This window comes from Pan troglodytes, chromosome 13, assembly GCF_028858775.2.
Source record: "Pan troglodytes isolate AG18354 chromosome 13, NHGRI_mPanTro3-v2.0_pri, whole genome shotgun sequence".
NCBI lineage: Eukaryota > Metazoa > Chordata > Mammalia > Primates > Hominidae > Pan > Pan troglodytes.
Window position 1 is genome coordinate 25,343,665 of NC_072411.2, and position 25,824 is coordinate 25,369,488.

The 25,824-nt window shown below is 38.9% G+C and overlaps 1 protein-coding gene across 1 annotated transcript in view; it reads left to right on the top strand.

Annotated features, from left to right (window-relative positions):
- Positions 1 to 25,824, top strand: part of CNTNAP5 (contactin associated protein family member 5) — an 876,147-nt gene that overhangs the window by 690,033 nt on the left and 160,290 nt on the right. The window contains exon 14 of the mRNA XM_016949649.3: positions 11,653 to 11,809. Within this exon, the coding sequence (XP_016805138.3) occupies positions 11,653 to 11,809 (157 nt within the window). The remainder of the gene's footprint in view (positions 1 to 11,652; positions 11,810 to 25,824) is intronic.

Here is a 25,824-nt window from a genome sequence, read left to right on the forward strand (position 1 = left end):
AACCTCACTGACATTTTCAAATGATGGAACAGAGTTTGCTGCAGAAATGAAGCAAAAGGGAATGGGAATGGGGGCTAGCGAAGAAAGAGTAACTGTGGGAGATGTTCTTTTGGGACTCTTGTAGCAAATTTGTGAGAAAAGTAGCACCATCACATGCACACTAGATTTATATTTGACTAAGACAAAAGCAAAGCAACTGCCTGTTTTTAATTCTAATAAGAATTAGTTAAACCAGAAATTTGGTGACCTTCTCTCATTTCCAAGTTAACCTTTATTTTTTCTCTGTATTTTATTTGTCTCCACTTATCATCCTACCTTTCTTTAGATGGATCTGCTGTAACCTAACACATGCGATTTGGTAAGAGTAAAACCTAAAACTAAGTAGCTCATTAGTGTTTAGCAATCCGTGGTGTCATCGAACAAGAATTCCTCATAAAAGAGAGGGGATAGAGGCCTGACAATTTTAAATAAAGTTCAAACCTTGTAATTAGTGATTCTAAAATTTAGGTGTGTAAACTTGAGTAAAGTTTTAGTGTCACTTGATACGTGTGAAGTAAATGAAGAATCTTGGGCTGTACTCTCCAAGTGTCTGGGAAGTTTTCCAAAACCCATATCCTGGGTAAAATGCATTAATGCATGGCTGTGTGATATCCATTTTAATGTTGTTGACAACTTTGGGCAGAGAATTCTGGCTTTCCCCTGTCTATATATGTACCCCCTTTCCTCCACAATAATTAATTTTTAGTTGAGTCAATGACTGCCCAACCAAAAAACAAATAAACAAACAAACAAAACATGTCCTTAAGACATCCCAGATCATTCTGATTCAAGTGGCCAGAGGCTATACTTTGAGAGATGCTGATATAAGACTTCTAAGGAAAAATTTCAACTGATTCCCAGTTACATGATTAGCCTATCACTCCTAGGTAGCTACTGAGAAAAAATATAGAGGTTCAGGCCAATTAGACTTCATAGAAACAATGATACTTATTAGAACAATTATTTCTACAAGACTTTTTTTTTTCTTTTCTGTTAATTTGTTTTTTAGATAAATCAATAGATAGACTAATACAGTTGGAAAGACAATATATTTGGGAATATCCCCAAGAGGGTTGAGGATACATACTCAATAATGATCTGTAGTTTTACCAATGTAATGATTATATGATTTATACTATTTTAATATTGATTCAAGAACAAGTGTTGTGAAAATATATAGTACTCTTTTATTCCCTTCTCTAATAGGACCAGGGTTCACATAATATGTAAAAATATTATTGGGATTTGGAGCCATAAGATCTAAATTCAAGATCCTTTTTATTTTCTGTGTGATTTTGGGGAATTTGCTAATCCATTGTTAGCTACCATTTTTTATCTGTAAGATGAGAATGAGCATCTTCACAGCTTTGTTGAGAGGGTTGAATGAGTTATGTGATGTGAACCTTGTTTCAAATGTTAGTGTTACGGATATCCAACTTTCCTCACTGGTTTGTAAACTGAAATGGCAGGTGTATTCATAAAATAAATGACTTTATGCTGGGCATGGTGGCTCACGCCTGTAATCACAGCACTTTGGGAGGCCGAGGCGGGCAGATCACCTGAGGTCAGGAGTTTGATACCACCCTGGCCAACATGGTGAAACTCTGTCTCTACAAAAATACAAAAATTAGCTGGGCATGATGGCGGGTGCCTGTAATCCCAGCTATTCGAGAGACTGAGGTGGGAGAATCACTAGAACCAGGGAGGTGGAGGTTGCAGTGAGCAGAGATCACGCCATTGCACTCCAGACTGTGCAACAGAGAAAGACTCTGTCTAAACAAAAGGAAACAAAACAAAACAAAACAAAAAATGACTTTAGATTTTTCCCCTGACACTGTACTCTCCATTAAATAGCCATTTTTCTTCCTTTTGCTTTCCACATATTGCTTAATATTGTACGTCAAATTTATTTCATTCTAAATTGAATTAAAAATAATGTTTAACATTTTCTTTCCCTTATCCTTTCATTGTGAAGAACTTGATGGCAGGATTCATAAGTGTTTTGTCTTTTATACTAACCAGGTTCAATCAGACAAGAGTCTTGACCATTGCAGATGTTTTATATCGGTTTGTTTAATCCACGAATGAACTGATATGTGAAAACCTTATTGTATGGTGGTCTCATTCTATGCCACACTTATAGTAAGCATTTATTCAAAGGCTTAATAGATGTCTCTTTTTGGAGATGTGACTAAAATGGAAAAAAAGCACTTGATTTCTTCAATGATAACCTAAAATGGCAAAGATGAATGCACCTATATAGAAGCTAAAGGCATCATAATCATATATATTTCTGCAAAACACATTTTTTAATGTCATCTATAGAAAATCTTTCTGGGTTGTTTCTTTTTTTTTGGCATTTGGTCATTTGTTCATTCAGCAAATATGTAGTTAGTTCTTAGTGCAAGCAAGGCACCGTTCTCTATGTTGGATATACAGTCATGAACAAGCCATAAAATGCCCTTTTCCTAATTCCAATGGGGAATACATTATACAAACAAAGAAAAATAAACAAAAATAATGATTTCAGGTTGTAGTCAGTACTCTTAAAAACAATAGGCTGGGAGCAGTGGCTCACACCTGTAATCCCAGCACTTTGGGAGGCCGAGGCTGGTAGATCATGAGGTCAGGAGTTTGAGACCAGACTGACCAACATAGAGAAACCCTATCTCTTCTAAAAATACAAAAATTAGCCGGACATGATTGTATGCTCTTGTAATCCCAACTACTCAGGAGGCTGAGGCAGGAGAATTGCTTGAACCTGGGAGGCGGAGGTTGCAGTGAGCTGAGATCACAACAATGCACTCCAGCCTGGGCGACAGAGCGAGACTCCATCTCAAAAAAAAAAAAAAAAAAAAATGGGAAGGATAGAGTGATGTTGGAGTGCTTTGGATAGGGTTAACTGGAAATAATTAACTGGTTAATTTCAGGGCCCAGTGATAAGACATCAGCCTCTATGAAGACCCATGGGAGGACGGGTTCAGGCAGAGAGCAGCAAGCATCAAAGAGCACGTGCGAGGGCTGGCAAGGAGGCCAGTACAGCTGGAGGGCAGGGCACAGGCTGGATTGTGGAATAAGACGTAAGGCTGAGAAATCTGCAGGACCACATGCACAGGGTTTCATGGGCCATGGCGAGAAGGTGGGATTTGTTTCTTGTTGCAATAGGGAACTTTTGGGAAATTTCAATCAGAGGTAAATCATGTGATCCATACTTTAAAAGTCCCTTTTGGATGCTACAAAAATAACTTTTGGAGGATGGAACAAAAATGGAGGCAAGCATTTTACTTTTGAGTCTATTGTAATTACCCACAAAAGAGATCATTGTGGCTGTGGCTAGGGTCTGTCGTCGACTAGCTGAGTTACTAGCAGGTAATTTTACCTCTATCTATGCCTTTGTTTTCTCATCTGCAAAGGGGAAATAAAGGTATTTACCTCATAGTGTTGTTGTGGAGACTAAATAAGCTAGAACATTAAAAAAAAGCATGAATCTGCCTGGAATATTTTAAATGCTCAATTAATTCTGGATGTTTTTATTAGTATCATGAGTCTAAATATACACAATGGATTTAGTAGCCAGATTTATTGCAATTCTTAGCTTCTAGATTGTGTGTACATATCAGATATTTTACTTTTCCAACTCTGCTTTTCATTCATTATTTTTTTTACTGTGTGAATCGGTATAAGTTAAACTATGCTGAGGTCATGAACATGCCCCACACTAAATCTCTGAGGCTTAACACAATAGAGGTTTCTTTATTACATCACAGCTTGATGAAGAGTTGAGAGTCCTCCCTCTTTCTTTTCACTCTGCATTTGAAAACTAATGCTTTTGTCGTATCAGGGAAATTGTGTAGTAAACTGAAGATCTTACTCCAATGCTGAGTTGTTCCTTTATTGTTATCAGTTCCTACAGATTTATAACAGTGTCTCAAAATGTTCATTTTTATCTGTAAGTCTCGTGTTATTTCATGATGTTTCCAGCACATTGGAAAGTATCAAGGTCTGCCGGGCAAGGTGGCTCACACCTGTAATCTCAGCACTTTGGGAGGTTGAGGCAGGCAGATCAACTGAGGTCAGGAGTTCAAAACCAGGCTGGCCAACATGGTGAAACCCCGTCTCTACTAAAAATAAAAAATTAGCCGGGTGTGGCGGCACACGCCTGTAGTCCCAGCTACTCGAGAGGCTGTGGCAGGAGAATCGCTTGAACCTGGCAGGCAGAAGTTGCAGTGAGCCGAGATTGTGCCACTGTACTCTAGCCTGGGAGACAGAGTGAGATTCCATCAAAAAAAAAAAAAAAAGAAAGAAAGAAAGAAAAAAGAAAGTATCAAGGTCTGGGAGTCTTTGTGAAGGTGGATGTTCAGGACAGGAGCTATGCAGGGTCTCAGATATCTGGAGCCTGCAGCCCACATTTTGCTCATTCATCGTGTTACTCTGTCATTTAACCTTACTGGGATCCTTCAATGAGGCACTTAGCAAAAAATTGTACAATAAACAAAAGTATTTTTATATTCTCCTACAAAAACTCACACAATGCCCAAAGAATCATTTAAGTTAATCACGTTGTCCATCTGTTTGTCTAACCATGAAGGATCCCCATAGTACATTCTAGAGAGCTTTGTCTAGTCCAGCTTGAAATGATCCCATCAAAATGACTTTTATCATTTGTTTTGAGAGGCAGTACCATTAATCTTTTCTGTTTCCCCCTCTCTCTTTTTGGCTCACTTCAATTCAACAGGCAGGGAGAAGAGAACATTGAACAACATTATAAAAATGTTAATTCCTAATGTCACAGACTAGCCCTTAATCACACTATTAGACATATGTTCTGAATTAACGATCCTGACCAGCAAGCAGGAAGACGAAGATTGACTTTGATGAGTGCCTGCCATTATTTTCAAAGATGGATGAAGTTGTTTTTCTTTCTGACTAAATGTTTTCTCAGAAACGATATTCTATTTAGAAAGAGCATATAAAACACTTTCTTTTGTTGGCAGTCTTCTTTTCTAAATCAGCATTTTGATGGTGTGTGTTTTGTTCATATAGTGAGACATGTGCTGCAATCACTGGTAATCTCCTGGCCTTATAACTTTGGTGGCCTCTTTCTCTAGATTTATTTTTTAAGCCCCCAGTGCTTAACTACAAGCAATGAAATAAAGCATGTTTAGTATGTACAGAAATCTCATTATCCCAAACAGTCATTTCCTAAAGACGACCGCAGTGAAAATCAGATCTCCTTTTCTTTCTGATCTTTACCTGCACAAATTCTTTCTCCACGGCACACTTTGTCAAAGTCCCCCTCAACACCAAGTCTCTGAGCCTCTGCTCAAATGCCATCATTTGCATAAAACTGTTCCCACGACCCCCGGTGAGAAGTCATAGTTTCTTACTCTGGGCTTTTCTAGAATTTTATTAACTGCTCTCTTTGGCACTGATCTCACTCTGACTTTCATTACTCTTAGCTGTGTGCGGGGCCTCCTTCCTGTAAGTGTTATGAGCTCTTTTAGAGTAGCAAAAGTTCATTAAAGTTTATATCACTCACATATTACACCATGACCTTTCACAGAATACAGTTAAACCATTGAATATAATATATGCAATTCACATCATTACATTTAATTATATAATTTTATGAATTATATATTTAATTTATATATAAATTAGTAATTTTATACAATATGAATATAATATTTAATTTACATATAATTATATATGTGTGTATACACATGCACATACACACAAAACTTTCAACTTTGCATCATTCTATGGGCAGAGGCTGTGAGAAAACTGTACAAGATCTGGTTTCATTAGGTTACAGTTAAGTGACCAGTTGTGAGAATAGTTTCTTCAAAGTTCTATGAAGAGTTTTTAACTGAATGCATGGGTAAGTGGCATCGAGACTTAAAAAGATGAGGCAGGACCATTACTATCATGGAAAACTGCTATCTGCATTGCAGTGACAGCCAAGCACCGTGTTTGACGGGGACAAAGACATGGAAGTCAGGTTACACTGTCGATCATTGGGGCTGGGTTGGGACAGACTCCAGGTGAACCCAGATTGGGTTTATATAAATCACATGTGGGAAGGAAGAAGGGCAGATGGGAAAGACACTAGCGGTTTCCAACCATATTGCAAACACCTTGAAATTAGAGCCATCATTGATCTTTCTATGTACTTCTTTATAACCCCTACAGAATTTATTTTCACGTGATTTATACCTAATTTGTATTTTATCAGTTATTATTGCAAAAATGCTATATAACCAGCTGCCAAAGCTCAGTGACATACAACATGCAGTCCTTATTCTCACACTTTATTTTTTATTTCTTTTTGTGGCTCAATTGAGATAATTCTTTTCCAAGTTTATGATGCATTATCCTGTTTAGGATAATTAGAAAAATAGAAACCTGCAGCTGGCAATCTAAATTGGAGGTAAAACACACCTAGAAATTTCTGCAGTGGAGAAACAGTGAAGATATTTGGACTTTACATCTACACTGATTAAGAGGGGAAGAGGCTCACTGTGTTGAAATGACTGGGGGAAGTTCACTGGCCAGGAGTTTTATAGGCAGACCTAAGACAACATACCCTTATGCAGTCTGCTCTGCCAAATGGGTTAAATAGTAGTTTTGCAAACTTTTTTTCTTTTAATTTGTTTGTCACTCTACTTTAAAATTGGGGAAGAATTTAGGTCCATTAAAACACTTTGAGTAAAAACTCAGAAAGACACTGAACATTTGAAAAGAAGGCAGCTACAGGGCTTAAACTGTGCCTCTCAGTTTGCATGTTGTCTGCAACAAAGCAAAACACACTCATGGTTATCCCCTTGAAACTTTGGGTAGGGAGATCCTGAGAAGGTTCCAGCACTCAATGCTGACATTGCCTTGTGCTATAGTATTATTATTGTGTGGCAGTGTGTAAGATCACCTTCTGTGATCACTTACTGTGTACACTCTAAAACAAATACTTTCTTAGGAGGATTTTTAGATATACATATATATTAAACATATTATACCCACACAGACAAACACACACACACACACATATAAATATGTAATTTGAGTTTTCCCATACCTTGTTTATATGCATGAGGTCATATGACAATAATATTTGCATAGAAGTAATGTAAACTTATGCAATTCCTCAGTCGTATTTTTTTTATACCCTGCTTACAGAGGACCTTGACAACTCCCTAAGAGCTTTGTGGCTGCTACTGGGAATTCCTGGAGGAGTCTCCCATCAGGTCCCAGTCCTCTTGTTTTCTTAATCTTGGCTGTTTTGTGGAAGTCCTTGCGTTGCATGGCTGCTGAGGCTGTGTATGAAAACTCTGGTTTCCTAGCCAAGGAGCTGGCCTCACAATCCCCAGAGCCCCAGGCCCCGGAAGCACAGTGCATAACGCAGACCTCTACCGCGGAGAGATATCTATGTCACATGCAGGCAGCTGGGGGATAGACAGAGTTTTTCCCCATTTGCTTTTTGTCAAAGTGAAGTGTCTTCCTGGTTTTCACAGCAAAATTGTGGAACCTCCTTAAGCCCTGCTCACCAGATTTCATAGAGTTCTTTGTTTATCAGAAACATCAAAACAGGTTTATATTTGGTTTAATAACCCCATTTGGTGGAAGAAATAGAGATTTCAGAGATTTAAAATATTGATCCATTAAGAGATACTAAGTTTCTGCTTAGCTTTTGAATAACTCTTCTGTATTAGGGGAAAATGTGTTGTGAGTCCCGCCTCCACAGCAAAGAAGTCAGAATTTAAATCCCGAATCTCCTTTCTAGCTGGGACCCAAGTATGCCACTTGTGCTTTACCCATCAGCCCCTCCTGTGAGATGCTGTGATGGGAAGATAGCCCCAGGAAGCAGGCTGTATGTGAACCTTCTTTTTTGCAGACACAGGGTCTGCAGAAACTCATCTTTGGGGAGACAGGGGTTGCAGCTCAAGATACTTGCAGGGAGGTCATGGTGGTGCAGACAGCATGTCGACTGAATCCGTCTCTAGACGTTCAGCATTCGGGGGCAGCCAGCTGGGCAGGGTTTTATATTTATGATTCTGTGGTAGTACAGCATCTTCATAATAATACATTTTGGCTTGGAACAGGCAGAGTGAATTCTTAGCTTCTATTCAAGAACCTGATCAATTAAGTTCTATTTTATCTGTTTTATGCTACCCATTTTTTTTCCTGTTAAACCTTCCTATTGGAACATTTGCAACATTTTGCAAAGTGCAGTTTAAAAACCTAGCCATAGATTCTAAAAAAATGCCCTGATTTGTTCTTTATGTTGTTCATTTACTTTGTCTGCAATGAGCTTTTCCAGATGGCCACAGGTGACTTATCCGTGGCCTATGAGTTTTGTTCAGGATGTATTTTCAACAAAGTTTTTCCTGATTGGTATGGTTTAAAATTGCAACACCCCTTCTTCACAGCACACTTGCTGTCCTTAGCCTGTTTTATATTTTCCATATATGATAGGGTTTGGCTGTGTCCCCACCCAAATCTCATCCTGAATTGTAGCTCCCATGATTCCCATGTGTTGTGGGAGGGACCAGGTGGGAGATAATTGAATCATGGGTGCAATTTGCCCCATTCTGTTCTCGTGGTAGTGAATAAATCTTACAAGATCTGATGATTTTATAAGGGGTTTACCCTTTCACTTGGCACTCAGTTCTCTCTTATCCATGTAAGACATGTCTTTTGCCTTCCACCGTGACGGTGAGGCTTCTCCAGTCAGATGGAATTGTGAGTCCATTAATCCTCTTTTTCTTTATAAATTACCCAGTCTTAGGTGTGTTTTTATCAGCAGCATGAAAATGGACTAATACAACATACCTCTTATACCTTTCTAAATACTAAATTATATAAGTATTTTTATTGTCATTTCCTATTAATTACCATGTAACAACCAGGAGGGCATGTTTTGTTTGTTTCTTTATTTTGGTATGTTTTCTTATGTGATTTATTCCAAGTGCCTAGAAACTTGTCTGAAATAGTATGAATCCTTAGTAAATATTTGTTGAATTAATTCATAGTTTGTAAATAAAATATTTGTAATCATGCTTTGTTCCTTCACTTTTGAAAGAACCTCCTGTCAGGAAAGAAAAAGTTCAATTTCTGCAATGGCCAAAATTTACAGCCTAGGTTGTGTTTTTTCTTCCTGACTACATGGTTAGCATCAAGACTTGAGGCGAGTCAAACCCCTGTTTGATCCTCAGTATCTTCATTTGCTATAATCTCTCCAGTACTGCACAGAGACCAAGACACAAAGATGGGACATCTAAAGGGAAAATTTAGCAATAATCCTCCGGTTTTCATATATAGATACATAATTTTTTGTTCTCTCTCTTTTTCTTCTTGCTTGTTGAGAGTCATTTGGTTAAAACATGTTTCAACTTTTAAACTTCTCAACCTTTAAGCCAGACATTAGGAGGGAGGCACTAAGAGGCCAAAGTGGTGCAAGATGTTGATGGATTCAAAACGGAATTAAGAGTTGGGCTGCTAATGGAACTTCTAGGGAGTAAAAACACCAAATAAGAATTGGTAAATCTACTAGAAGCAACACATCCACCAGAAGTTGCACACAAACTGGCTGTTCAGAGCTTATACCATTAGTAACAATGCAATTAATGTGCTTATAGCCTTTCGGGTAGTTCATAAACAAAGTATCTCTTGCTCATTGGATTTGACTGTGTAGTCTGGATTCTAGAGTCTGAGAGTAGAGGCCTGGGCTGTTGAAAGGAGGGAGAGTTTGAGAGATTTCTTTCCATTCTTGGGCCCAAGGACAACACTGACAAATGTATTCAAATACAAAATGCTTCACCCTCATGCTGGCTGGACTCACGCTGTGATGACCCACCTAAGCTTACTCCAGTCCTGAATGTGCTCCATGCTCCAAATAAGCCTGCCAGTCCTCTAGGCCAGGTATGCTTGGCTCACCCGAGCAGGGATTTAGGAAGAAAGCAATTCATATGTAGTATTTTACAGTGATTTACAGTTATTTGAAACTAAAGAAAATGAATTCATATTGTTTATAACTATTCTTTAAAAGAACACACTGGTTAACAGACATCTCCAATTGAAACTCTAGCTTTAAAGATGACATAGGAATTGAACTTACTTTAGGCAGAGTGTGGAGTGCTATGTTGGGATGACTGTAGTCCTCCAGGCCCTCTGCTTCATGAATCAGCACCCCTAAAATGCTGCTGCTTTTCAAAGTACCTTCTGTATGTTTTTCTCATGACCTTCAGATTAATGAAAGCTTTAGGTTGCCTGGTCTCTTCCTACTTACCTCAGTGGCTTTCATGGGGATGATAGCCTGGAGGCAAGTAAGAGAAAGTTGTTGCTCTTTGTATGTAGAGATTAATTGTGATTTTTATGTTTGTACATAAGAATATGCATGTAAACTAGAATCTTGATTAGGCAAAATTTCAACCTTGTAACATCCTCAGACAATTGCTATTATTCACTGTAAAATTGCAAATGATATAAAGTGGCCCTTAATAAATATTTCTTTCATTTTTTAAATAAGCACATGTTAAGCACCTGTTGTATATCAATCACAAATAAGACAATTACCAAAGGGAGCCCAGGCCTCACATCCTTCAGCCTAATGATGTATAACACTTTCATCTGCCTGTCTTGTTTTGGATGCAGTATCACTTTAAGAATGATAACTCTAAGCTACTGAAATATTCTCAATCATAAAAAATCCAACAGATTTCACTAAACTACATTTTGTAAAGAAAAAAATTGAGAAGGACAAGACTCAAAAATGGTTTCCAGTTAGCTATAAAGACTGGAAATCACAGGTTGCATACCACCTTTATGTGGGTTAAATATAATCTTCACAAGGGTTTGTTTGGTCCACATATTATCAGCTTTAACAGTGCTTTTATTTTTTTTTTCCCCAAATCTTTGAGCTTAGAACTAATGACGTCTTTTTAAAAAACAAAATCAGAGGATATGGCAACTGCAGGGCTACTATTATCCTGAGAGAAATCAATGGGAGGCCGTCAGAACCAGCCCTCTTACACAGCCAACCTCTTCTTCACCTGAGTCTTTAACTTCCTCATTGTCTACCCAGAACTGAGGACAGAGGTCAGGCTAATCTTGGCCCTAGTGCTCTCATTTTCTCTTTGGTAGTTTTAAAAGAAAGTTATTATTTTTTAAAATTCATATATTAAAATATTTTGGTCTAAATTCTGACCTAACTTACTCAATCGTGCCTGATCTGGTAAGAATTCAAGTTTACGACACTGCCTCTCAGCATTGCCATTCATCAATATTTGACTATACAAACATTTTGATGAAAATGTCGTTTATATGTGTACATATATGGGCACATATAGATGTAGAAATACAAAGTTAAATATATAGAAAGAGTGAGAAAGAGAGACAGAGACGGAAAAAGAAAGAACAAAAAAATGAGATAACGAAACAAAGAAATGAAGAAAGCAAGCAAAGGGAAGGGGGGATGTGAGGGAGGGAAGAAGACAGGAAGGGAAGGAGATTATCTATATACATCTATTCTCCAAGATATTTTCAGCTCAGTTTCTGTGCCATCCCCTGTGTTACTTCAGGCTTGCCCTACCCTGACTGGTGGAATATCTTGTCTTCCAGATGGAACACCATTTACCTGGTGGATTGGGCGGTCCAATGAAAGGCACCCTTACTGGGGAGGTTCCCCTCCTGGGGTCCAGCAGTGTGAGTGTGGCCTAGACGAGAGCTGCCTGGACATTCAGCACTTTTGCAATTGCGACGCTGACAAGGATGAATGGTAATGAGAATCTCCATCTTTCTGCAATTATAGAGAAAGCACATTAATTGATGCATAAAATTCCCCAAGACAGAAGCACATGGATGAGAAATTCAATACAAACTGGAGCTCCCCCGATGGTGACTTTTGTTTTTTAACCTTAAAAATGGTAAATTCTAGTGTTTTCAGTATGATAACTTATGTTTGGTACATATAAGCATGTGGTCATACCATCAGCTTCTTCTTCTTCTTTTTTTTTTTTTTTTTTTTGAGACAGAGTCTCACTCTGTCACCAGGCTGGAGTGCAGTGTCGCGATCTTGGCTCACTGCAACCTCCGCCTGCCAGGTTCAAGCAATTTTCCTGCCTCAGCCTCCTGAGTAGCTGGGAGCAAAAGCACGTGCCACCACTCCTAGCTCTCTTTTTTTTTTTTTTTCTGTATTTTTAGTTGAGACAAGAGTTTCACCATGTTGGCCAGGATGGTCTTGATATCTTGACCTCGTGATCCACCTGCCTCGGCTTCCCAAAGTGCTGGGATTACAGGCATGAGCCACCACACTTGGCCCCCATCAGCTTCTTATATTCAGAACTTCCCATTTCAAACAAGGAATGGCATGCAATATTGAGCTTTGCGATTGAGTCAGGGTATTTATGATATGTAGACTATATGTTTTGGGGGGAGAGAGTGAGAGAGATAGGGATGTGGGGTTATATAGGCTTTCTTCATGCTCCCATTGATGTTTCAGTCACCAGCCTTCCCTTTTGCTACCAATAAACACATAGCAAAGGAAATGTATATTTATTAAGCATCTATTAAATTTCATATAATTATCTTACTTTTGCTTCTTAATGTTGAGTAGTATCTATTGCAGAGATGTTAAATAATTTTCCCAGTGTCAAACATGTCTGTCAAGTGATAGATACAGAATCAGAAATCAGCCATTTCTGCCGCCAGAGTTTCTTAGTCTCCTACACCAACTTACTTCTGTAAAATCAATTTAGTTTGAAGCTTCAATGCCCATTACATTTACTCTTCTTTTATCCTCCAGGTGAACTGCTAGTTTTTTACTGTATTGATTATGAAAATATGTACAGATCATTTCCAAATATACTTTTGTTTTGACTGAATTTAAAGCATTCTTTGGTTTTGGCTTAGCAATTTTGCTTACTTCATCAAATGCTACTTAATTTTAATTAAAAATTCTTATGTTAAGCTAGTCTCAATCCCCAAATTTCCCTTTAGTGTTTTTACTCACTCCTCAAACTGTTAACAGCAAGGACTATTTCACATAAAATATAAAGTTAAGTCAAAATCTCAGTTCAGCAAGGAAAGGACCAGGCGTCTGTCTTCATTGGGTCCTAGTAGATGTGTATTATCACTTCAGAACACCCTAGGGCTGCTTGGGCACCAGGGCAGGTTACCCGAGTGCCTTCTCCTAAACTCAAGCTGGCCGAAGTTATAGGGTAATGAATTTTGCCTCTTCATGTGGGTAAAATCAGATATGGTTAACCAAAGGTAGAATGGGCTTCTGCATTCTGTGAGCCCCCACTTTATCCTGCAGCAAATTCTATCTCATTATTGCGGATGCCTACAAACCAACTATGATTTGTATCCTGGGTGGAGGCCATGTCTCTTTAAACATTATACCTCTCAAGACCTACAGAAGATATTCAGTGGTAATTAGTTGAACAGATTAATTTAGACAATCTTTAAAGAAGAGAATTATCACAAGATGGCACCTATGAGCTTGGGAGGTGTGTTGAAGTGTTAGATGGTTCGGTTAGATGGTTAGATGGTTACGGATAGTGCTGCCGTAAAACATATTCAAACGTCTGCTCCCAATCGCTTGGATTCACTCATTCCTTTGATTTATAAGTTTACTCTCACAGTGCATATTAGACACTATGTGTATAGTCAAAGAAACAGATATAGGAGCTAGAATAAGTAGAAGTGCTTCCCTCTAGTTACTCTTGACTCTGACCCCTCCCCTCCCCTCCCTCCTCCTTCCCTCTCTCCCTCCTTCCCTCTCTTCCTTCCTTCTTTCCTTCCTTCCTTCCTTCCTTCTTTCCTTCCTTCCTTTCTCTCTCTCTCTCTCTCTCTCTCTCTCTCTTTCTTTCTTTCTTAGACAGAGTCTTGCTCTGTTGCCCAGGCTGGGGTGCAGTGATGCAATCTCTGCTCACTGCAACCTCTACTTCCCGGGTTCAAGCGATTCTCCTGCCTCAGGCTCCTTAGTAGCTGGTATTACAGGGCACACCACCACGCCTAGCTAAGGTTTAGTACAGACAGGGTTGCTCCATATTGGTCAGGCTGGTCTTGAGCTCCTGACCTCATGATTCTCTTGCCTGGACCTCCCAAAGTGCTGGGATTACAGGCGTGAGCCAATGCTCCCAGCAGACTCTGAATCCTTTCTTAGCTGCCTTCTTGATCTTTGCTCACTGTTTCTTTTCCTTTACCCCTTTCTTTATAGGACATTTGCCTACTGAACACTACCTTAGTGTCTCCTCTTACTTGGGAACAACTGACCCAGGCTTAAATTACTGCACACTGAGGGGCAGGGAAAAGCGTGGCCTTATATCCCTTAATTGGGCTGAAGAGCTCTGTGTCTCCTTTCCTAAAACTTTCCATTGATCTCTTCCATTCCACTCCCAGCCTCTCCCTCCTTTGACTTGCTCAATGTTTCACTATCCTCTGAACCCCTCATCTGATAATTTCACTTCATCATCTAGAGTGAGCTCAGAGGGATTCTTCATAATGTCTTCTCTCACCTTGATCACTCCAGAAGTTATTACATATTTCATGACCCTTTCCATTTCCTTTAGAGCCAGGGACTATTTTCCATCCAGTGCCATTTTCTGTGGCAAGAGACCTCACTCAGGGCACCAGAATTGATTATTAGATAAGGTCCTGTTCAACAATCAGCCTATCAAAGGTCAAGAGAAAACGACTGAACTTCCCCTCTTAAGGATGCCTGACTCACTCCTGGATGTCCCATAGTAGCACGTTGACCACCTTGGGGCAAAGTCTAGGTGAGAACAGATCAGAAAATTTCTTCTGTCATTCTCAAGAGGGAGTAGAGACTGAGATTCTGATTCAACACTTCTGAGCTTCATTCATTGTCTTAGTGCAAGTCATAGCTTGTGATAAAGGGTTTTTATAAATACTTTATTATAGAAGCATTTATATGTATTACGTTATCAGATATTTACTGATTTATCACTTACTTACTTAGTGCCTACTCTGTGCCAGACAGATAGTCTGCTGTGCAGAGAAAGTCAGGGGCATTACGGTCCCTGCCCTTGAGGAACCCTCAGAACACTGGAAAGAAAATGCTATTTAGTTATTAGGTGGGTACAAAAGTAATGGTGGTTTTTGCCATTTAAAAGTAGTGGCAAGGCCGGGCACGGTGGCTCACACCTGTAATCCCAGCACTTTGGGAGGCCGAGGTGAGTGGATCACGAGGTCAGGAGCTCGAGACCAACCTGGCCAACACGGTGAAACCCCATCTCTACTAAAAATACAAAAATTAGCTGGGCATGGTGGTGCGTGCCTGTAGTTTCAGCTACTCAGGAGGCTGAGGCAGGAGAATCACTTGAACCCAGGAGGTGGAGGTTGCAGTGAGCCGAGATAGCGCCACTGCACTCCAGCCTAGTGACAGACTGAGACTCCATCTCAAAAAAAAAAAAAAAAAAGTAGTGGCAAAAACTGCCGTGAGTTTTGCACCAACCTAATAGAAATACATGGGTTTAAAAAATCTGGCGAGAGAAATAAGCACAGATGTGCCTGAACCTGGGGTAGAAATGAGCTGGGAAATTTAGATTGTGAAGAGAAGCAGCAGTTACGTTTTGAAGGAGCAGAAGCAGCTAGTTAAATAAATAAACAAACTGATGTACTACAAGTAGCGGGTGGTGGTAGGGGGAACATCTGTGTGCAGTGGGGAAATTTAAAATAATATAAAAATCACCAGCCTCTTAAACCACAAATATATTGGTGTGGTTGTTGCACAGTCATCATATGAGAAATGTACAGAAGATAAAGGAAAGGAGGAAGGTCAAATCCAGGTTATGAAGCTACTTGTATGGAAATAACAGTGAGCTAGCTTTGTCTGTACAAGGATTATGGGCATACGATAAGTATTCACACATGACACCAGGCACATCTTTGTGAAAATGCATTTATTATTTATCTATCAAACTCTACTATTTACTGCAGAAAGGAAAAATAACAAAAGCTAACACACTTGTGAAATAGTTAATCAAGTTCAACATACATGCAACTTATTTCTTGACAGCTGACTTTCCACACGTTTCAAATTTTTGTTTTAGACCACCACGCCTCTCTTTATATCAGTGGTGCTCTGTGTGCCTCAGAGAAACTTTGGATATTCTTGCCTTGTAAAATTCCCTCAAGTTTTTGCTCTGGTGAAATTAATCAGAAAACTGACTTGGCCTTGTATAGCACGCAGTGGATAGCGGTTGAATATGTTACAACTCCTAGATAGTATTGTCACTTAAATGTTACCTATCATATCCTGAATTGTTCTTAATATTTTATATACTGTACCTCATATTAACATCTCAATAACTCTTGAGTTTGATTTTATTATTTCTTTTCCCCAGAAAAAAGAAACTGAGGCTCAGAGATGATAAATGGTTCAGTTAAGGTCGCTTGACTAAGGGGCAGAGTAGGCATTTTAGCTGAATCTAAGGATGCCCTTAATGATTATGTCAAAGGAGCTGCTAATGTTGGAGTTTTGAAGAGTAGCCAGTCAGTAAGGATGCTAGAGAGAACTCTCCTACAGTCTCTCAAATCACATCACCACAGCATGCATGTTTCTTTTTGCTAAGCCAGGGTGCTTAGGGAAACTGGGGCATCTTCTAAGCCTCTGGTGATTGATAATTTTTTGTTTTGTTTTATTATTTTTTTGAGTACGCTTCTCACTTTGTTGTCCAGGCTGTTCTTGAACACCTGGGTTCAAGCAATCCTCCCATCTCAGCCTCCCAAAGCATTGGGACTATAGGTGCATTCAACCATGGCCGTCTTGTTCTATTTTAATAAGCCACTGTAACTGAATAACATACATTTCAATAAGACCCAAGTAAATGAAGATAATGAGTGCATGTTGTAGGGCTGAGTGAAAGTGACACAGCTCACAAGGTTGAGGTGGGTGGGGAGAGAAAAAAAAGTCATTCAGAGAACCTCAAAAGCACATTTCCTTCTTAGAGTAAGAGGAAAGCTTAAACTACCCGTCGGAATTAGCTGATTTCCTAGGGGTTTTTCTATCTCAGCCAAATCACTAAATTGTAATGAAAAAGGAATAAATGAAGGAACATATAAAGAATAATAATTTTACTGATTAATGACTGTTTGCAAAGGAACTTCTCTCAACATAATCATTCAATCTCTAGGAGTCCTCCCAACTAGATGGTTTCTGAACCAGCTACTTTATAGTGCTGGCTTGTTGAGAGTAAGAAAGGAAACTCTGGTGACAGCTCTGGGTTGCAGACCCTGGAGACAGCATAGGAGAGTGTTGGGCTGTGTGGAAGGTGGAAAAACAATCATCCAGCAAGAGGCGTCAAAGGCTGGTGGAGCAGCATGTTGGAGAAGGCAGAGAGAATACACAGTGTCCCTCATGATGATGACCCGTGGCCCAAATGAAGAGTCTTCTCATCCAAACAACCAGGTTGCCCTAAAGTGAAGCTCTTTTACTTAGCAGTAGAACATTCTTTTATTTATTTTAGAAGAAAGTACAGAAGTTTTTATTTGATTTTTAGTAACTCTGTTCTTTGCCTCTTGCCCTTAGTGTACCCTTGTATAAAGTGATATGGCAAAAATAGGAAGAGAAAATGATGTAAGGTGTAAATTCCAGTCATCTGATAATCCAAAAAAGAAAATATTTTATTCTTTTCCATAAAGAATAGAATATTTTTATGGGATGTTATCTTTTTAGCACATGGAATCCTGGAGCTTTAAGCTACTATTTACTCTTTGGTTCTACTTTTCTGTTACAGAGAAATTATTTAATAAATGTTGCTAAATTCATGAATGAACGATGGATGAATGATTTCTGTTAGACAGATTTTTACCAATGTATTTTTAGATAGGTCAGGCCATAGCCATGATAGAATTAGTTGAAATTTACTTCCTTGTTAGCCATTACTCCTGTTTCACAATCTCACAATAAATACTTACCAAATTTTAACCTACATGCCTTTTGCTACAGATTGATTTTCTTCTGGCTGTCAAAAGTAGTTATTTCTCTTTCTATGCCCGGATTATTTCATTTACCATCATATATTCCAGGTTTATTCATGTTATTGAAAAGGGCAGGGTTTTCTTAATTTGCCAAGGTTGAACAGTAGTTCATTTGTTATATACACATTTTCGTTATTCATTTATTCACTGATGGACACCGAGATTGTTTCCATGTGAGGGGATAGATATGTCAAGTTGCTTGATTTAGCCATTTCACAATTTATACATATGTCAACACATCACGTTATACCCTATAAATATATACAATTTTTGTTGTTCAATTAAATGATTAATTTTTTAAAAAGTAGTTACAAGTGAACTTCCTGTTCCAAAAGTTATCTTTGTATACATTTGCCTTCAAAATAAGCTTTTGTTTTGGTGAATGCATGTCTAATCCAGGCCCCAGGACATTGCCCTCCCCAAGGGCCCTGCATTCCCTTCCCATGAGATGCAGAATGAGATGATGCTGGATACCTCCTAGTGGTGTCGAATTTTGCTGTTTCCTCACCTGGGTCATTATTTGATCTTTCAGAACTCTTTCGGTTTCCTCAAAACCTTCACCTCTGAGATTCCCAGGCTCCATGCATTAAGGGCGCCTTAGACCACATAGTATCTTGAGAAGGGGCCCCAATCCTGAATTCTGAGAGAAATAAAAAGTTCACCTCAGGGCACACTAACGTTCCATCCCTTATTTAAAAATAATAATAAATTAGGCAATCTCTACTGGTTGAATTTTATTATTCATTAATCTGTTTATGAGCTACTCTGCTGCTTACTGAGTTTTGAAAGTGCTTGTTCTCTAGGCAGACAGGAATTAGGAAGGGTTTATGTGGGTTTTTGCTCACTCAGTCCCTGAATTCCCAGACACATCTTGCAAACTAATCAGGGCCAGCCTCTTGTGTTGGAGAGGAGTGTGCTTGGCATGTGTTGGGTCCTCCACGCGTTAACTGCTGAATGAGAGGATGCATGAATGAAGAGATGGGACATTTTCTCTCTCCCCATCCACACTTCCTGGCCAGATATGTGCTCCACTTCCTAGTTACTTTCTGCTGTTTTAGTCATTGAATATACTCTTAAAGTATACATTCTGGAGTAACTTGATACTGGCTTCCTTATGCTAATGTTCCCATGACTGGGTTTCAATTTTTTTTATTATTTTTTTAAGGGAGAATCTCACTCTGTCACCCAGGCTCGAGTGCAGTGGTGTGATCTTGGCTCACCGCAGCCTCAAACTCCTGACCTCAAGCAATCCTCACGTGTCGAACTCTCAAAGTTATGGGATTACAGGCGTGAACCATTATGCCCAGCCTACATTTTTTTTTTTAGGCAGAATGTTTTGTGAGGTACTTCAATGGAAAGAATAAAAAGGCATTGCCCAATTAAGAGATAAAGAAAAAATATGAAAATTGAAAAAAAGAACTTGTAATAACAGGTTGAAAATTCAAAACCAAAATGTCACATCATTACTTTGTAGAATTCTAAATGAGGTAAATAGCTGATATTTTGCCTGGCGTAGCATTAAAGCGGGTTTTTTTCTTTCTTTCTTTTTATTTAATGATGCCACCATCCTATCCACCTTTTAGGGAAAAATATCTAATATGAACAGCTTATCATCCATGAGTTCTGGAAAACAAAACATAGCTATGAAATACTTTTTTTTTTAATCTTGTGGAAAACAAAACATATGCTGAGGTTTCTATTACATCAGTTATCTGTCAAGCCTTTCAAATATACTATCACTAAATTGTCTGTAAAGTCTCATTATTTGAGCAATTGCAAAATTGTACCAGAAATAAAACTTAAAGTCATTATAGAGATCATGATTTTGCATTTACATGAAATGATCCTCTCCCTGAGGAGGTGGCTTTACCACAGGGATATTCAGAACTCACCAGTCAGAACACAGATACACAAGGAGACATTCCTTACAACTTCTTCTTGATCAGAATTTACTGGAACTCTTAGCCAAGTATGTCTGAAGGGGACAGCTCTGACAGAATGGGAAGCTGGTGATGCTGTTTTCGTGTGCCTTTCATTCTCTCTGTCTTTGTCATTTCCACTCTGGCTGGGGCTGCTTCCGTGGTCCATGGCAATGCTCTCTGTGAACTACAGATAAATCCCAATGTCTGCATTTTTTAAAAGTGTACTGCCTTCATCATGTAGCAGAAGGAGAAATAATTCCATCTCCTTTGCACATCTGTCTTGTAGGTATTTTGTGAAAGTGTCATGAGCTAATTCATGTAATAACACTTAGAATACACCCAACTGTAGCTATTTTTGCTGGTATCATTGTCATTTTCTGGATGTAAAATGTAATGAATCTCTCAGTAATATTTTATTATGTAATGGAAAGAACAAATTGTGGATTTGTCACTTATTAACTAGAAAGCCTAAGTCATTTAGCCTCTCTGAGCTTCTGGTTTCTAATGTATTTTTTAAAAGTGGGGGAATATCTATCTCTGGGAAATATTGGCTGAGTTAGCAATAATTTGTGCACCCAGCAGACGTGGCATGGAGTCAGAGCTCAAAGATTTATCAACCATCTTTTTATTATTATTTTCTCCATTTTCATCCGATCTTAAATAAGCTATAAAAGGCAACACTGATTTATAGAAGTTAAATGGATGTCTAAGAAAAGTCTGTATGCATGTATTGCAAATCAAAACCACAATGAGATACCATCTTATACCAGTCAGAATGGCTATTAAAAAGCCATGAAAACAACAGATGCTAGAGAGGTTGTGGAGAAATAGGAACACGTTTACACTGTGGGTGGGAGTGTAAATTAGTTCAATCATTTTTGAACACAGTGTGGCGATTCCTCAAAGACTTAGACAGAACTATCATTTGACTGAGCAATTCCATTACTGGGCATATACCCAAAGGAATAGAAACCATTCTATGATAAAGATACATGCACATGTCTGTTCATTGCAGCACTATTCTCTATAGCAAAGGCATGAAATCCACCTAAGTGCCTATCAATGATAGATTGGATAAAGAAAATGTGGTACATATATACCATGAAATACTGTGCAGTCATAAAAATGAATGAGATCTTGTGCTTTGCAGGGACATGGATGGAGCTGAAAGCCTTTATTCTCAGTAAATTAACACAGGAGGAGGAAACCAAATACTGCATCTTCTCACTTAAAAGTGGGAGTCGACTGATGAGAACACATGAACACATCGGGGTGGGGAACAACACACACTGGGGCCCGTAGGAGGGTTGGGAGTGGCAGGAGGGAGAGCATCAGGAAGAATAGCTACTGGATGCTGGGCTTAATAACTAAGTGATGGGATGATCTGTGCAGCAAACCACCATGGCACATGTTTACCTATGTAATAAACTTGCACATCTTGCACATGTACCCCTGAAATTAAAAGTTGGAAATAAAAAGAAAAGAAACTAAAGGGAAAAGAAAGAAAAGTATAAATGCATGTATGCAATGAACAAAAACAAAACAGAAGTAATAGCATGCCAGCACAAAGTTCATTCAACCACCAAACTTCGAGTGGAGTAAGGAAATAGCACTGAGGTTCCTTCTCCCCAAAATAGGGCTTCTGTCTGAAAGTTTATTCTTAAAATTCACCATGTAACTGATGGATCTGCCCTGTGTGTAAATAAACCAAGAGATTCCTTGTGTATCTGGAACAGAAGAGCTCATGGACTCCCAGAAATCCTGTCAAGGTGATCCATGTGTAATCTCAGGGAATGCAGGGCTGGAAAATGATTGCAAATTAGTAAACTAAAACCTAGTCAATTGAGCTGTGTCTTATGTGGAGAAAGCCTGTGTGCACAGAATGGGGATGGTCACCCTGAGACCTAAGGAGGACAGTGTGAGGACTCAGGGCCTGGCGCTGTGATTCCAGCACAGTCCAGAGGCGGCACAGACTAATGTGAGAAACACCAGCTTCCGCTCTTGAGAGAGCTGCTGTCGGCAGGTGGGAGACTCGTGTTGGAGCACAGGAGACATTGGTGGTTATAGGCAAATGCTTTGGCATCTAAATCTGTGTCCAAATCCTGGCCTTTCCATTTGCAAATGATAAACCTTGAGAAGTTTCATCACCTTCCTGAATCTCAGTTATTGCTCCTGTACAATGCAGGAAATTGTTACAATATTTTCCTAGCGTTATTCTCAGGATTAAGTGAGCTCATGAGTGAAACTCTACTTCAATGCTCCCGTGGCCAGGGAAAGGATCCACAGATATAAGTTGCTCATCTGAGTCCCCAAACCACCAGTACATAATAAAGCAGCAACCTCAAACTCTAGCAGTGCCTCTAATTTAGGGATCTTATTTTTTTAAAAATAGTTTATTTCTGGAAAAGGCAACAGTGATTTAAAATAGAATTTTATTGTCCACTTTATAAATATTTTGGTATTGGGACTTTGCCTGTGAGAGGTAGAGACCTCTTAAAAGGTTTTAAGCAATAAAGTGTGAATCATGGTACATATTATGTAAACATGTTTCTTGGAATAATAAGAAGAATGATAGGAATTAAGAGAGTGGATAGATTAGAAGCAGGGATCCAGTTTATGTCACCAGCCCCAAAGCCTAGGCAGAACCATGAGATCTCAAAATAAAACTGAGTCCGGCAGCATGAGGATAAAGCAGTTGAACGGAGAGATATGAAGAAGGTGAAATTGGTGGAAATTGTTAATTAAGAGTGAGGGAGGAAGTAAGAAAGAAATGAAGACTCTTATGCTTATGATCTCAGCAACTGAGTGTACAGGGCAAGTCATTCACAGAGTTGAGTGACAGACAGGTGGGAAAGCTGACCCCTGAGAAAATGACTAGTGAAGAAGGTTGAACATCTTAGTTTAAGGTGCCTGATGACATCCAAGGGAAGGATTTAGTAGACAGTCAAATAAATATATACTCATGAAGGAACATGTGTGTGTGTGTCTGTGTGTGTGTGTGTGTGTGTGTGTGTGTGTAGCAGCAAAGAAGGCAAAAGTAAAATGTAAAATGGTGTAACAAAGTGAAGGACATTAGGGGCCGACATGTTCCACGGAAACTAGCAATTTAATAAGAGAAGTCTCAGTGGACTGAAAGGGAAAAAGGCCAATTGTCGTAGGTTGAGGTGGAAAAGGGTGCAGAGGAAGATGAGATGAGAGAATGCAGGCAATTATCTGAAGAAAATTTGGCTCTGAAGAGAAAAGAAGGGAAGTAACTAGATTGAGAGATAGGGTTGAGGATGACTACAGCATGCAAGCAGAAAGAGTGGGAGAAGTTGAAGGTACAACATAAAGAGAGAGCTTAATTGAAGGAGAAAGTGCCCTGAGAAATCAGAAGATGAGATTCAGGATAAAATACTAGCCATGGACAAGGGGAGGACTGCTCAAGCCAAGAGAAAGCAAATCACAGTGGGTTCGATGGTCTGACTTTGCAGATACCTTTGCTAGATTGCTGTTTAATGTCGAGCTTATTCTCTACAAAACATTTACTCATTTTCCAACAGGGAAAACAAGAATTACACACACATACACAAGTCAATATATAAATCAATGTCACAAAATATTTTATGCAAGAAATTAAAATTAGAATAGAGAGGGAAAAGAGAATACAGAACATTTGGGAACATTTTTGAGAGGAAACTGGAATTGAGTCTTGAGAAATTTGAAGAGTTGGAGAAGACAAACAGTTGGTGTGTTCCAGAGAAAGAGAGATATATATTTTGAAAACAAAAGACCTGCTTTTGTTTTCTTGTATCTGTTTGTGAAAAGTCCTATGGTTTCAGATTTCTGGAGCATTTATAGAAAAAAAAATAGTTTCTGAACATTTTAAATACATACTTAATTTGCCTTCACCCCTTGTTTCTTATGTTAGAAAATAAAAACAAGATTGCAGATGTGGTCCAGTGCCCCCCCACCAACCCCTGTGTGGAGCACAGGGAGATGGATATTATCCTGGGGTAGACTGTATATTTGACCACTCAATGCCTGCATTTGCTTTGGTTGGCAGCCAAATGACCTTTAAGCTCATTTAAAGCTTCTTGTTACCTAAACTCCTCGGTCTTTTTTTTTTTTTTTTTTAAATCTGGAAGCCTTGAGAAAGAAAGCAAAAGAGAAATAATTGCTCCTTAAACAAAGCTAAGACAGAATTATCAGCAAGCATCAGTGCAGCACTGCAGACTTGAAGAGTTGCTTGCAGGCATCTTACTGGCCATTCCTCCTTTGCAGCCATAAGAAACGAAAAACATCATGTACCCCACTCAGGAGAAGGGGGTGTGGGGTCTCTTGAGGTTGATCCACTCAGATTCACATAAGGACTTCAAAGGGAACTGAGTTCTTGAATTCTTCCTATAATTTTCTGTTTGTCTACCATATATATAACGTTGTATTTGCTGCTTCTGAGTGACTGAAAGAGGAAAGGACACAAAAGAGGGGAAAAAAAACCCACTGTAATTTTTAATAGTTAAGTCACCCAAATTATATACTAAAATAAGCTTACCAAGCAGCAGTTAACCAAAATTGGTTGATGAAAATGAATGGCAGTCTGTGACATTTCATCAAACCTGAATGATACCCCGCCCCCACCACTCTGCCACTCTAAATTTGGTGAAATACCAAAATTCAGATATTTAAACTTAGAGAAGACCACATTGACTAATTCTGTACCACACCCTTGCTCTTGAGAATATTTAATTTTTTTCTTGCCACATGTGTTTTATTATTTTTAGGTCATACTAAAGTATTTTTTAAGGATCATATGCCTATTCCATGTGCCCTTGTAGACTCCATAAATGGGAATGTCTGGCTGCTCTGCTCATGCATTCCTGGTGTGGGGTGCCGTTTCTTGTTCTCATTTTATATATTCTTTGTATGTCATATTTTTATTTCAAACTTCAGTGAGAATTTCCATAAGTATGTATTGAGTTTCTACTATGTACAAGTTGGTGTGTTCATTGTTTTGTATGCATTATTCCCTTTGATTAATACAACAATATTGAATTATTGTTATTATTATAACCATTTAAAACATAAGAAAGCTGATCCCCAGAGTGACCTCACTGATGTTATACAACTAGGGTGTTGAGGTACATGGATTCAACTCATGTCGTCTGATCCCCGCGACAGGCTTTCTTACTACATACAACACAATCATCTCTCAACTGTACTTAGGAAGGGCCTTGTGCATTGTTCCAAAGGAAGTGAAAGTTTGCAGAATCCTTACCCTTGGCATGAAGAAAGCAAATCTACAGCTGTAGACTCCTTGCCTATCAATAGGTACCACCATCATTTGCATCATTTTATTGTGACTAAAACCCACCATGACGATCACCACTACCATCACCACCAATTGTCCTACCCATTGTTTTGAAGTGCTGGAATGGTACCTGTCACTCACAAATTTAATTAAATCCGATCATATTCCCAATATGACCTTAAAAGCAGGAAGAAATACGCAAATTCCCCTTGATGATTCCATTGCCTATAGGCTCAACACAGCCTTCATCTGCAGTTTATTGGTCCAGTCAGTGTGGGTTCCCATTATAATTTTTTAAAGAAATTTAAAATTCACTGCCAATATTCAAAACCTGAAAATTTTTACATTAAGATTCTAGCCTGGCTCTTTGGTCTCATATTACAGAATAGCATAATTTCCTGTTGCTAGTGAGTACTACAGGCCTGTTTTAGTTGGGACAGCTACTTTATACTTATCTCTCTTTCCCCCTGACAAGAGATTGTGTGTCAATTTCCATTTATTACTAACACAAAGCTGGATTCGCATGCTTTTTGACTTGCTTGGCCCCTGTAGGCATTTAAATTTGTATCTGTT